At 38.6% G+C, this 14,247-nt stretch overlaps 1 protein-coding gene across 4 annotated transcripts in view; it reads left to right on the top strand.

The window, feature by feature from the left end:
• Nucleotides 1-14,247, top strand: part of LOC127632801 (mitogen-activated protein kinase kinase kinase kinase 3-like) — a 116,718-nt gene that overhangs the window by 35,315 nt on the left and 67,156 nt on the right. For all 4 annotated transcript variants that reach the window (XM_052111583.1, XM_052111581.1, XM_052111584.1 and 1 more), the window contains exon 3: nt 11,960-12,050. In XM_052111583.1, coding sequence (XP_051967543.1) covers nt 11,960-12,050 — 91 coding nt within the window. The remainder of the gene's footprint in view (nt 1-11,959; nt 12,051-14,247) is intronic.

Raw genomic sequence — 14,247 nt, 5'->3', positions numbered from 1 at the left:
AGGTGTCATATACTTGGTAATGCCTTTTAGGCCTTTCCACACAGATGCAGAATTGTTGGCTGAAAACAGTTTTTTCAGCTTTTCAGAGTAGCTTCTTTTAGCTACTCTGATTTCCTTAGTCAGCGTGTTCCTTGCCTGGTTATACAATATTTATCCCCACTTATGTAAGCATCCTCTTTGGCATGATGAAGCTGTCTGATTTATCCTGTAAACCATGGTTGATTGTTATTGAACAATAAAGAAGTACTAGTAGGGATGCACATATCCTCACAGAAACTGATATATGATGTCACAGTATCTGTGAGCTCATCCAGTTCTGTATTCAGCAGTTCATCCCTGGTGAAACTGATTGGGAAAGATTGACAAAAAACATGACAAACAAAAGTAACAAAAACGCTAGAGAGCTCCACACCGAAGCAGCCATCTGCAGCGCCATCTTCCCAGTTTACATGTGCAGTGAGATGCAAATACTTGTGGTTATGGTTAGATTTAGAGTTATGGATTGGTAAACTTTTCTGTGCATTTCTGTTACATACCTTTGTTTTTTCGGTTATGAAAATAACTTTTTTTAGTTTTAAATGTAACTTTTCTTAAAATATTTTCTTAAAGGTTGCCTTGCATTCTAAAACTGGAACATTCTGTTTGAATTACGTTATATCACGGAGATACTTAAAAAAATGAGATACTAAATGTAGGAAAATCGAATGAAGGATCGTAAATCGTCCTTAAGTTTGAAAAAAAAAATGGAGATTACATATTTTTTGCCATATCGCTACAGTCTAAATGTTAAGACTCCATAGCCATTTTACACTGCTAAGGTGGCACAGAAGATGCAACTTAAGTGGCATTTAGGGGCATTAATACCTTTCCGCCTTGTAGTGGCTCGCAGCCGGTGTGTTACCGCACTTTAGTGCTGTAACGTATGACCTTGTCCTGTTTTTCTGTTTCCCCTTTGTCTTCCATTTTGATACTTTCGTCACTCCATAGTTTTCACTTTTGAACCTTCTGTACCTCCATAGTCTTGTTAGCCATCGTGTTCATTGTTCATTGTTCTCACCTGTCCTCGTTAGTTTCTCATTGGTTTCTGTTCATCACCTTATCATGTTATTTTGAGTTCTGTTTGTTCATTGGTCCCTTCTTGTATTTATACCCTGCCTTTTCGTTCAGTCACTGTCGATCGTTGTTTGTTTGTTGTTATGAATGTTAGTTTATGTTGTAAGCCTGCTCTGTGTTTCCTGCCCTTGTGCTCTGTTCATGTTTATTTCCCCATCGCGGGTGTTCCTTTGTGTTTGCTTAATTAATAAATATACTGCGTTTGGATCCTCAACCTTGTCTCCCTCGTTGTCCCTGCTAATTCGTAACAAGTGCGTCTCTTTGGGTGGGAAAAGCCAATATCTGTATTATTTTAAAAGAGGTCTGCACTGCTTTGGCTGCCCTGTAACATATATGACATATGGGTGTGTGTTCCATTCAGAAGTGACCATCCGTTTGTCCCATTCCACTCATAGACTTTACTTTCCACTGTCGAAGGGCTGAATGGTCATTTTGATAAAAAATGTCTTCCTTCAAAGTGCCCTGTGAAGACATAATTTATTCAGTTTGGAATGCAGTATATGTCCTCGTCGCAACACCTGACGAAACACCCCATCATGCACAATGAATGACCAAAAAAAACTAAAAACACATCTGACAGTTCAGACTAAGACTCATTATCAAAAATCTGATTTGAATAGATTCCAAATGACCTATAAATGGGCTCTGGATCAGGCTTGTAAAAATCAACTGTTATGTGTTTTTGTCCTGTTCAGACTACAGAAACCTAAACAGACTCAGATAGGGTCAGGTAGGCCAAAAAATCGGATATGATTATACCATTAGGCTATGTAAGATATGATCTTCATGATTGACTCTCCGCACTGTGTATTGTAACTGGTCAAATCTGATTTGTGTTTCTCATCTGCATTGGTTGCTATAGCAATGACGTTGCATCAGAACTCAAATAAACAACAACATGGAAGGAAATGGAATAGAGATTTTAGCCTACAACATGGCAATATGTAGCTGAGGTGCTGGACTTCACTTTATGAGGCAGTGTTAGAGATTCACGCTTTATTTCATGCTGCTGTTTCCGTCGGTATCAGTTCAAAGTGGTGTGTGGTCCAGACAGACTTGGAGTGACTGATGCACTCGTGTGGTAGTCACCTTTGAGGAAACAATGTGGCTGTCGAACTTCAGAATGCACGTGAGAGTAATCCATTAATAATACAGTGTCTATTTGCACTCCAGTTTAAATAGCATCTGCCACACAGTGCAGCTTTTTGCACCCCCAATAGTCTGGTGAAACCACCGAAATATAGGACAAACTAGACAATAGGAGTCACTGCGGTGGCGTAGGGTGTAAAGACTGTTCGATTCCGCCTTTTTTCCCACTCTTTTTCCCATCCAATTTCCTGTTTCCACTCTTTATATTTTCTTTAATACTGCTTAAAATAATAGATACACTGATTTCATCGCAGTGATTTGGTCATGATGAATGTCGGGTAGTGCAGAGAAGGGTTTAATCCAAAGCCGGGGTCTGTCAATAGGACTCGTTCCAGCGGCTCGACATCGATTGTGTGTAGATTACATCACTGTATTACTATATAGTCGTAACCATGTTTTTGGCAGAAACCATAGTTTTAATTAAATTAACCATGGTGTTTCTACAGTAATATGTTGGTTATTTTGTAACCATGGATAATTTTGTGATTACCATGTTTTGGTGAGTACCAAAATACCATTGTGAAACCATGGTTACTGTAGTAAAACCAAGGGTTTTCTTTGGTAAAGTTAGGGATAAGTTTAGGGTTTAATGTAGTGTATCTGTGGGACTCTAAACAAACACAATTTAAATATGGGTGCAAATAGTATCTGACACTATGTGCACCAGGTTGCAATTAGTATCAACCATTAGTCTGAGCGGTCAGATCGTATATCATGTGTTATTTCATCATTCGCTGTGTGCAATGGGTTGTTTCGTCAGCTGTTGCGACGAAAAGGCATGTACTGCATTTCAAATGGCATAAATGATGCCTTCACAGGGCACTTTGAAGGGAAAACAATAAAGATGTCCAAGCTGTTAGATTGTTAAAAGAGATTCTCATTAAAAAATGACTTGAAGTGAGTTCAGAATGACCATTTATGTACACCTTTCAGCCCTCTGTCAGTGGAAGGTAACGTCTATGAGGGGAACAGGGCAAAGGGATTGCCACTTCTGAATTGAATGCACCCATATTTAATTTATACGTTGCAGGACAGCCAAAGCAGTGCAAACCTCTTTTAAAATAATACAGAAATTGGCTTTACCCACCCAAAGAGATGTGCAAAAGTGCAGTAACACACTCTAGCTACAAGCCACCACTACACGATAAAGTAAAGAATGTCTCCCGGGACGCTTGAGCATTTTTAGCGCTTCAATACAGGACGTGGGTCATCTTCAAGAGTCTCATTGTCTGACCCTTTTATGCTTCAATACATGGGATGTTTTGCTGGCTGCTAAAAGACAGGGCAATAGACTGCATAATTTCTGCCAGAATACGGGACTAAAACGGGACAATTGTAAACCCTAGCAGCAATAAACATTGCATATGTCACCTCTCCCATTTTTAAAACCATTGCCTGTGATGAATGTGTTAATATTTGGAAAGTGGAAAGCTAAACATTTATGCATGGGGAGCATACGCAAGTTTGCATCGTTACTTTGACAGCTAACGTTGACGTATGAAAAACAGATATGTGCACACGTTTAAATTGTCAGTCTAAAAAATTGGATTTTGACTTGGTGCATATCTGTTAGCTTAGAGACCTTGTATGTGCCTGTGTACTCCTTAAAGTTTCTTGGATACCATGTTGATTTCGAATATAAAACTTCGATCATTGGATCGGAATCTGTTGAGGTATAATTTTAGTCATCGAGGATGCGGTGTTGTTAACTGGTGTCTCTTTTAAACACACGTGGTCTCATTACAAACCAATTAGTTTTAAACAGATAAACATACCCACTCCTTTCGTCTCTTGTGTCAACTTCTGGTGGTAAACACAGAGGATGTTAATCACCATTTCTACTCTACAGGAGCTGTTATCTCCAGCTCTGACTGCTCGTCTCCATGTACAGTCATGGAATTTGTTTGGGAAACTTACCAGACTTCTGGATGGGCTGCAACACTCTTTCACATAGAAACACAGCCAAGATTTGTTTAGTGTGCCTCTTAACTGGTCATTCTCAAAGCAATGCACACTTCACCCCTGCACATAATCACACAAACACTGCATGTATAATGTATATACTGGATACTATGTATGTGCATTAGTGCATAGTGTGTATAGTAAATACATTTATATTTACATATAAGCTTCTTGTCGGGTGGTTCTCTCCTTCACATGTAGATTAAATTAAAGGAATATTCCGGGTTCAATACAAGTTAAGCTCAGTCAACAGCATTTGTGGCATAATGTTGATTATCACAAACATATATATTTAAACTTGTCCTTCCTTTTCTGTCAAATAAAAGCAAACATGGAGGTCACAGTGAGGCACTTAGAATGGAAGTGAATGGGGCCAATTTTTGGAGGGTTTTAAGGAGGAAATGTGATGCTTATACAGTAATTAAAAATGTTGCCATGACAACATAATGCTGTAAACCCTGAAACAATGGTAAAACAACCATTTAAACAATTGTACAGCTCAAAAAATACACACAGAATTCATGTAAGTGCTTTTATAAAATTAAACTTCACATTTCTGCCTTTAAACCCGCCAAAAATGTTCCCCATTCACTTCCACTGTCTTTTTGTGGTAGTCAAAATTATGCCACAAATGCTGTCGATTGAGCTTAACTTGTTTTTAACCTGTAATATTCCTATAATGTAGATTTTTCTAGTAATGCTCTGCTCTAAAGTGTTTCATTGGCTAAAGATTGCTCTGGTATAAAACTGCAAGCCGTAGTTATGTCCGATTCGAAAAACAAGTGAATTGCTCTTTTCAAGGAACTGGTTCTCAAGCTAATTTCTAAATATGCATTTGAATCATTTGTAAAAATCCTTATCAAGTAAAAAAAAAAGTGTGGGAACCCTGTGTTTTTGCCTTGGAGCTGGACGTTACTACCGTCAGACCGGGGCTAGGAAGTTTGCTTCAAGTTGAATCCTACCCTGAGATATGGAACTCTCAGTCTCCGCTTTGAATAGCACGCTAGCTGCATCCGTTTCACCAGAAGAAGGCAGTACTTCCTGCTGTGTCCCGCAGCTATCTGCCCCATATGTGCAAGGAAATATCACTGGATCACTTGCCCTGGCAGGAGGTACGTGTCACCTGACCTCGCCACTGCGACTTCATACTTCCCTCAGGGAGCGAATGTCTTGTGCACAGACCTGTGCTCAAAGGACATTATGTAAAACGACTAAAGCGTCTCTTTCCTTGCAGTATTCCGTAGGTTCGGAATGCAAACGTTCCTTGGAAGTGGTCCTGAAATTAAACGAGCTGAGGTCTCAGTTGCTGCTAAATTAATTCGGCCTCACGACCACCCATCTTGAAAATAGATTGATACAATTTATGGATCAGAAATGTTTTATTAGGCTAATAATGTTGATAACTCCAAAAACTAATTTATCTCATTGCTCCTTTTTTTTAAAAAGAGCAAAACTTAGGTAACAGTGAGGCACTTACATTAGAAGTCAATGGGGACAATTATTGGAGGGTTTAAAAGCAGAAATGTTTATCTTCTAATTAAAAAAAGCACTTTCATGAATTCTTCTGTTAAAACCCATGTACTATTTGAGCTATAAAGTTGTTTAAATCATCGTTTATGGTCGTTTTAGTGTTTACAGTGTTATGTCGTCATGGCAACGAAGCTATAAAATTATAAAAACCTTACTCCTGATGCAGAAAAGATTAGTGAGCGATTTTATCACACTTAAATCATACCATATTCATAAACTATGATATTTAAATGGTGCATCAAGGTAATGCAAAGAATATCATGGTATTAATGTCATGATAGTGTCCTGAACCCCATAATATTACCATAGTACCGTCTCCAAAAATACATGGTATCACTAGTCATTTTTTGTAAGGGTAAAGCGCATAATAAGCAACCTTTCATTTTGTAAATGAGATCATTGGTGCCAGCAACCAGCATGTGCTTTTCTATTTAATGATGAATTACTCAAGTTAAATATTTATCTGTGCCCCTCTGTGTGGTAGTCGAAGGAGTTTGTGTGTTACTAATGTCAGTGTTAGAAAACAAGGATTTTTTATTTTTTTACAAAAACACTTTTAATGAGCCTGCAGCTCCCATCATTAAGCAAGCAGCCACAACAAAGTGACTTTGTTCTCTCCCCCTCTCTCCTCTCCTCCATCTCTCATAATCTGTCTCCCTCTCTCCTTCTCGTTTCCCTCTCCGCTCACAAACACATTCATAGACCAAAGCCAGAGATCAAGGTCAGCTCAGATGGAGTCAAGCCAGAAGCCTCCCAAACAGGCATTATGGGTGATTGCCTTCTCATGTCACCAATCAGCCGAGATCACATCGCTCTCAATCAGTTAACATTATTTCACATATTCAGTCGCTGCCTGACACTTTTTACTTCCCTGTTTGTCCGCCTCCTCCCTTTATTTTCGAACAACCAATAAATGTCTTTCTCTGATGGAGACATAATGTTGATAACTACCAAAAATTATTTAGACTCGTCCCTCCTTTGCTTTATAAATAAGCTGGGTTCCAGTGAGGCACTTTCAATGGAAGTGAATGGTGCTAATCTGTAAACATTTAAATACTCACTGTCTCAAAAGTATAGCCACGATATGTGTGTTAACTAGGGCTGCAAATAACGATTGATCTTTGATTATTTCTTTGATTAATCGGATAAATAACTACATTTCCTGTATTTTATAAAAAATTTACTTTTTTTAAGAAACAGAAATGATAGGGGGCCTGGGTTGCTCAGCGAGTATTGACGCTGACCATCCCCCTGAGTTTCGAGTTTGAATCCAGGGCGTGCTTAGTGACTGCGGCCAGCTCTCCTAAGCAACCAAATTGGCCCGGTTGCTAGGGAGGGTAGAGTCACATGGGGTAACCTCCTCATGGTCACTATAATGTGGTTCTCGATCTCGTTGGGGCTCGTGGTGAGTTGTGCGTGGATGCCGCAGAGAAAAACGTGAAGCCTCCACATGCGCTATGTCTCCATGGTAACGTGCTCAACAAGCCACGTGATGAGATGCGCGGATTGACAAACTCAGACGCGGAGGCAACTGAGGTTCGTCCTCCTCTGCCCGGATTGAGGCGAGTCACTACGCCACCAATTTTAGTGTGAAACGTTTTTTAATGTTAATTTATATCCAATTGTATAACTTCAGTGCCATTATCATGCACGCCGTAAACCCTAAAATTATGATATAAACAACTTTACAGCTCAAATAATGCTCAAGTTTTAACAGAAGAATTAATGTAAGTGCTTTTATAAAATGATAAGCTTCACATTTCAGCTCTTAAACCCTCCAAAAATGTTCCTATTTCACTTCCATTGTAAGTGTCTCACTGTATCTGTGATTTTTGCTTATTTAATGAAAAGGAGGCATGAGTGGTAATCAACATTATGTTTTGTTTTTAGGTAATCAACATTATGCCACAAATGCCAACTTTTACAGCTTTTATGAGTCTCATGTCTCATAATGCCGATATGAACAAAGATGCTTTATTTTTTCAAAACTCAAACTGAATTCAGATGCACAATCTAACACAATCTAGACCTGACAGTTGTGAAAGCGGCACTTACTTATAGGCTACATGATGAGGGAAACCATCCAAAATGCTTGAAACCAGCAGACATTGACTACTGAGACATCAGTATGATATCCATTAATGCTGCATGATTGATTGAATTAAGATTGAAATGGCAATATGGCCTTGCGTGATTACTAAACCATAAAAGGCTGTGTGTTAAAATCAGCACTTCAGTCAGCACTCTTTGAGCAAGCGGCGCCCTCTAGCGGTCCGGATGGTATTATCAGTGATCCATTTTACAAATATTATACTGAATTTTAGAATGGGTGGTTAAAATGTTTATATTTTTCCATTGATGTGGTTGATATTTCAGTGGAATTGCCCAACATATGTATAGTATGAATTAGTTTTATCATATACAGTACTTGCATGTAAAATGTGAGTTATGTTGTTTTGAACTGTTATTGGTCATCATTATCATATTTAGTTATTTTTGGATCTTCTTAATCTGTTTATCGTCTATGCATTTGTAATTGTGGCTCTCTTTAAAATCTTGTTCAACAGTTCCAATCAGTGGTTAACTGAAATATTTATTGTTTGAACAGTAAAAAAGCTTTTAGCATAATTACTAAGTAAAACGGAGATCTGATGACAAAATAAGATGAGTGGCAAAATATCGTTAAAATCGCTATCGGCCAAAAATGTTCATATCCATGCATCCCTAAATCAAACCTTTTGAATTAGGACAAAGATTACTGAGTGCACCTTTAAATATGTTGAGGTAACATAAATGAACGCTACCAGTTTGAGACAGAAAGGAAGTTGAGATGAGGGCTGTGATCTCTCCATCAGCAGTCAGGGTGACAATACACAAAGATGAATCTCTGATGCTTTCAGAGGTCGGTGCTGTATATTAGTACGTACATAATCACCTGACCAGACCCTATCATCTTATGCATTATTAAAACCAACATCCAATAACATGCTTCAGTGAGTAACCTAAATTAGGTTTTAGTCTAAATCTTTATGTAGAACAGCCTCACTAGTGACGCTTGCTACAGCAACTGTCAGTATTACTAATGCTCATACAACCCCGAACCCTAAAGGCTCCAGATTCATTACAAGTTTGTGGCTAAAAACTATATTGTTAGTTTGTTTAAAGAAATAAATAAAAATCTGGGTTACAATGAGGCACTTACAGTGGAAGTAAACGTAAAAAATACTCAGCTGTTTAAAAAATATTGCCACAAGATGTAAACAATATGTGTATTAACATGATTTTATTATACAGCGCTCTGGAATAACCAATTCTGATTGGTCAGTGGCACCATCTAGTGGCCTGGTTTCTCTGAGTAACAACCGCACATCCACATATCCGATCAGGTCATCCTGCTATTGCAAGTCATTTTTGCTGCTTCTCGGATCATTGTGGGATCTCTACAAGTGAGCTAATAAAACAGTTTAAAGAAGAGAGCTGCGAGGCGATTGTGTGTGTTCGCATATGCTAGTTAATTAAAAGTAATTGAAACAATTCACAAGTTTTACCAGAAGAATAAATGTAAGTGCTTGTAGAAAATCCTAAGTAGGCCTGTTGTGATTATTAAAAAACTGTCTGATCGCGGTTATTTGCGATAACTGCGATTATTGGCCATTATAATTCCAATCACATTTTAATGCCCAAATAAGGGAATTTTAAGCGAATATACTGTATAAATACCATGAATGGCACATATGTGTGTCATTCAGTTGAACTCTGAATCCGAGGGTCACTGAGACACACCGCGGATGTCAACCAGTTCCTGTCCAGAAGATCGAGAGAAACTATAAACAAACAAGTAAACTGTGATAGTGAATGCAAAGCATTTGTTTCACTTAAAACGATCATGTAATGGCAAATTTTCCTGGTTCATACACGCAGTGACGGAGAGGAGAAGCACGCTTACTCTATTTCTGTAGAGTAATGACAAATAAGGCTTTTGGGTTTAATCGGAAAATTAAAATAATGTGTGAAAGTGAGTTTATAAAACAATTATTGAATGTAAAATATGAGGTAAAAAAACAACAGTGTAAATGTAAAATTTGACCAAAAAGAGAGACATATTTTAAATATTTAGAAATATTTTAATATTTAAAACATTATTTTTCATGGCATGCATACGTTTGTAAAGCCTTAAAAGGAAATCAGATATCCCTATTTTATTTTTGATTTATACATTTTAAGTAATGTTTAAAAATGACTTGAGGTGTATGAAGCACACATGCAGAAAAAAAGCATACCTTGATAATTTATGACAATGAATCATGAAAGCCCTAAAACAGACAATTAATCATCATAATTGCAATTATTTGTTTGCATATCTCGTTTTCAAGCCACATTTCATAATCGTGACAGCCCTAAATCTAAGCTTCATATTTCAGCCTTTAAACCCTCCAAAAAATTGTCCCCATTCACTTCCATTGTAAGTGCCTCAATTTAACCTGTATTTTTGCTTGAAATTATTTTTGTGGTAATAAACAATGCCACAAATTCTGTCGATTGAGCTGAACTTGTATTGAACCCAGAATATTCCTGAAAATAGTAGGACTAAAATATTAGGCCTTTGTGCTTTGCGAATAGGTTGTAATTACAGGGTTTTTCCTGCATAGAGAATTACTAGGCGGTCACCTCCGGCTGTCTGCAAAACTCTGGTGGGTGTCTTCATGGAAAACACTAACAAGCGTTGCACTCGGTGGATTGTCATTTGTAACTGGAAATCTCAGCAATAATAATACAAAAAATTCCGTTGTCGAATAGTCGCTTGATGTCATTTAACGTAACTTGAGATCATATAAAACTATAATGATGACACGTGAGATGAGATGAACGCTGCATCTCGAGTGTCTGATAGAAACACAGATCACAGCTTGGCGATAGCTCTTTATTTCATCCTTAACTCTTTCCCCGCCAAACACAGAATTTTCCTTGTTTTATGAAAAAACACTTCCCCACCAAACACGGAATTTTCCGGGTTTCCGTGTTTTAGGTGTTATACGGTAAGGAAGACCCCTCCGCATGTTTTGAAATAGTACGCAACTCTTTGATCAAAAAAACAGACTGCGATCGTCTCAAACATGAAGAAGTGGAGTATTGAGAACCTCAAAATATCAGACATAAACATGCCTTTTTATCAGCTTTTTGTCTGAAATGTTGTTTTTGACAAAACCGACCTCTATTCAAGTCAATAAAAAAAGAACAAATGAAGATAAAATAAAATCGTTTTTTTTGCCTAAAAGCAGAGGCTCAGATCTTTATTGTGATATATAGCATCTTCATATATTCATGGAAGAAAATATTCTGCGGGCCATTAAAGTTTAGCGAAAATCGTCAAAAACCCTGGCGGTGGCTGGCAACTTTTTTTTTAAAACGCTGGCGGGGAAAGAGTTAATTAAAGTTCATATAATACGGGAGCGTGACATGTAAATAAACACAAACTCCAAAACTGTCATTCTCTGTGCGGTCAGAGAACCAGTCATTCAACCAGTCGCGGAAGAGACCCAATCTGAGCGGGAGTTGAGACCGGGAGAGATTTAAAGTTCCGCCAGCCGATGCGCACTCGAACATGGAGACCCTCGTCTCTCACCCCCGCTGTCTGCATCTTGTGTGTGTGTGTGTGTGTGTGTGTGTGTGTGTATATATGGGTGGAGCGGTAGTGTAGCGGTTAGCACGCTGCGCTACGAACCTGAGTTCGATTCCTGCTCATGGTCAACACCAGTGACGATTATCTGAACCGGTCCCGGGCCTCCCCTTTGTATATATATATATAATGTCACTTTTTTTGATCAGTATGGTACCACCTCCGCCTCATTTTGAGCCAGGAAATCCCTGAATTAGTTTAATGCTTTGTGCTTTATTTATGTTTGGTCACATTTTTAGATGTATAAAGCATCAAGTGAAGTGTCAGGTTTAGTAATGAATGGAAAACTGTTGCCCAGTTTACCTGAATTCACCTCACTCCTAACAGTATTGACTGGCTCTGCAAGGCTTTCCTGTGAAGGTTTTCGATTCCATGTTTCCTTACTGGCCTGTGCACCCATTGTATCCTCTCTCCTAACATGACAGCTCATTGGTGCAGCTCACCTGTCTTTTGGTGTGTCTGCTGGGAATTGTTCTGCCATGTTTAGACACTCACCTTGTCTCTCTCTCTCTCTCTCTCCCTCAACAGGCGAGGACTTCGCAGTGGTTCAGCAGGAAATAATCATGATGAAAGACTGCAAGCACTCTAACATTGTGGCGTATTTCGGTAGTTACTTAAGGTAATGATCACTTACCTGACCACACTTCTACTGTTCTCTGCTCTCTCCTTCACTTGCCCTCTCTCTTCCTCTCCTCCTGCTCTGTCAGTGCCTATTCTTGTCTAAGGCTGGTGACTTAAACTGAGCTCTGTTGGACGAGTCTCGCGGTTTCTGTGTAGAAACAGCCACGGTGACTACAGCACCTCTGTTTCTGCTAATTGTACGAGTGCTTCACAGCCAGGCTTATCTAATATAGACTCAACCAGAAAATCTAAGAATAGTTTTCCAAGCAAGAGTGGAGATCTCATTTTATTTGAGGGTGCAATAAACAAGAAATGTTTGTTACAATATTGACTGTAAAATTGACAATTTGATGCATTTCCAGCATTTGAACCACGGAAGTAAACTAATGTAGTGTAAACTTGTAGCAGTGACTGGTAACCACAGCTACTATATTTTTTGTTTACCCATTTGCTCCAACAACAAACAAAAGATTTGTATTTTGTTTAATGATTAATTCCAGGGTAATATACAGTTTTGTGAAAAAGTATTTGCCAACTCTACTCACTTTACTTTTCTGAGCTTGCATTTACAGTTTAGTGTCACCTTAAAGTGGTTGGGATTATAGGCTGATCATCATAGTTGCGCCGCCTCTACTGCCGTGACATCATCTTCAACACGACACAAACTGACCAAAACAATAACACGACCGCTAGCTGTTAGCTACTAGCTCATTGTGCTGCATAAAGCAGTTGTTGCATGGTGATTTTACACAAGTGAAACAGTTAAATTGGCCTGGTAGTTTTAGAAGTTTCCAGTAGCTGGTCAACTAAATAAAGTGAAGCTTCCAAGCAGAGTATCGAGTTAACGTAACAAAACGTACCATCCTCCATCGTGGATCAACATCAGTCCAGGAAACTCTCTCTCCCATTGCTCGCCGGTTTAGAGAGCGTACATTTGGTTGAACAGCATCCACTTTTCCTTGATGGTTCTGTAGTCACTTTAAGTTTTGTTAACTTTTCCCTACACTGTTGGTAGATCCGGTGGTAGCTGTGTGCGGCCAACAGCTGATACACTTACTGAGAGACTTCTTAATTTCACTCATCGCTAACAAGTGGACCGTTTCCATTCTAATTAATCCATATTGCGCAAAAGGTGCGCAGAATCAGTGGCTTATGATATGATTGGTTAAGCTCGCATCTGATTGGCTAAAGAGTATGACAGACCCACGTGGGAAGAGATCTCTGCCAGGAAAGTCTCAAAAACACACACACACAAATCCGAGGTGATTCACACGTGAATGACGATTTGCACATTCAGATTCATGGATACACTCGTACATTTTAAACATTCGAAACTTTTTGTGACTAAAGTTGTATATCTATGAAGTATGTTTTGCATTTGTAAAATGTATTTTACGTATGCATACTTTTATTTTGTGCATGTGAATAGCTTTTTGTGAATATATTTTTTTTTCACGCACGTGATTTTTTTTTTTGTGTACGTGAATTAGGTTTCATGCATGTGAAATTGTCTACGCATGTGTGAATCGTTTTTTTTGCGAATTATTAATGAGATTGATTTGGCTCCATACAATACAGTCTGTGAAAAACATCCTGATCTCATGAATGTTATGTGATTGTAGCAAAACTTTTGCAAAACAAAATTACAAGCATTCTTGTTTTGCTGCAGTTTCCCAGTGAAATGTCCAGCAGGGGGCGCCAGAAGCGAGTGAAATGGTTTCGTAATCAGACTAATATTGATTCTGTGTCACTTCTATGATACTTGCGTCTCACGTGTCAGCTTGCCTCGTATCCAATTTGTCTACCGAATAAAGTCCAACTCTCTATCGGGTGAGTTACTGTGCAACATAATCACATTGGAATAATGGAATAAGTGTGTAATAGTATGTGGGTTGGTCAAACAAGCGTTACAGTAAAAGTGTTTTGCTATTATAACATAGCAGTGTGTGAGTAACAGTGTGAAAAATAAGTGTTTATGAAGTCATAATCAGCCGTTGCACTCTTGATTTGTGTGAAAGTGAATAAACGCACAGTTGTTGTAGCGCCGCTAGTGTTCATTTCCCCTGGAAACTGCGGTGAAACAGAACACGGCACGTGTGCAAAAATGTATTTATAGCAATGTTCATTTTTTGAGACAAGGTTGGTGAAAAAGGTCTGTTGTCAATCGTCAAGATCTACACCCCTGATTCTAACCA

The sequence above is a fragment of the Xyrauchen texanus genome, chromosome 39, assembly GCF_025860055.1.
Source record: "Xyrauchen texanus isolate HMW12.3.18 chromosome 39, RBS_HiC_50CHRs, whole genome shotgun sequence".
Taxonomy (NCBI): Eukaryota; Metazoa; Chordata; class Actinopteri; order Cypriniformes; family Catostomidae; genus Xyrauchen; species Xyrauchen texanus.
Note: the sequence above shows the minus strand (reverse complement) of the source record. Positions and strands in the feature narration are given on the sequence as shown.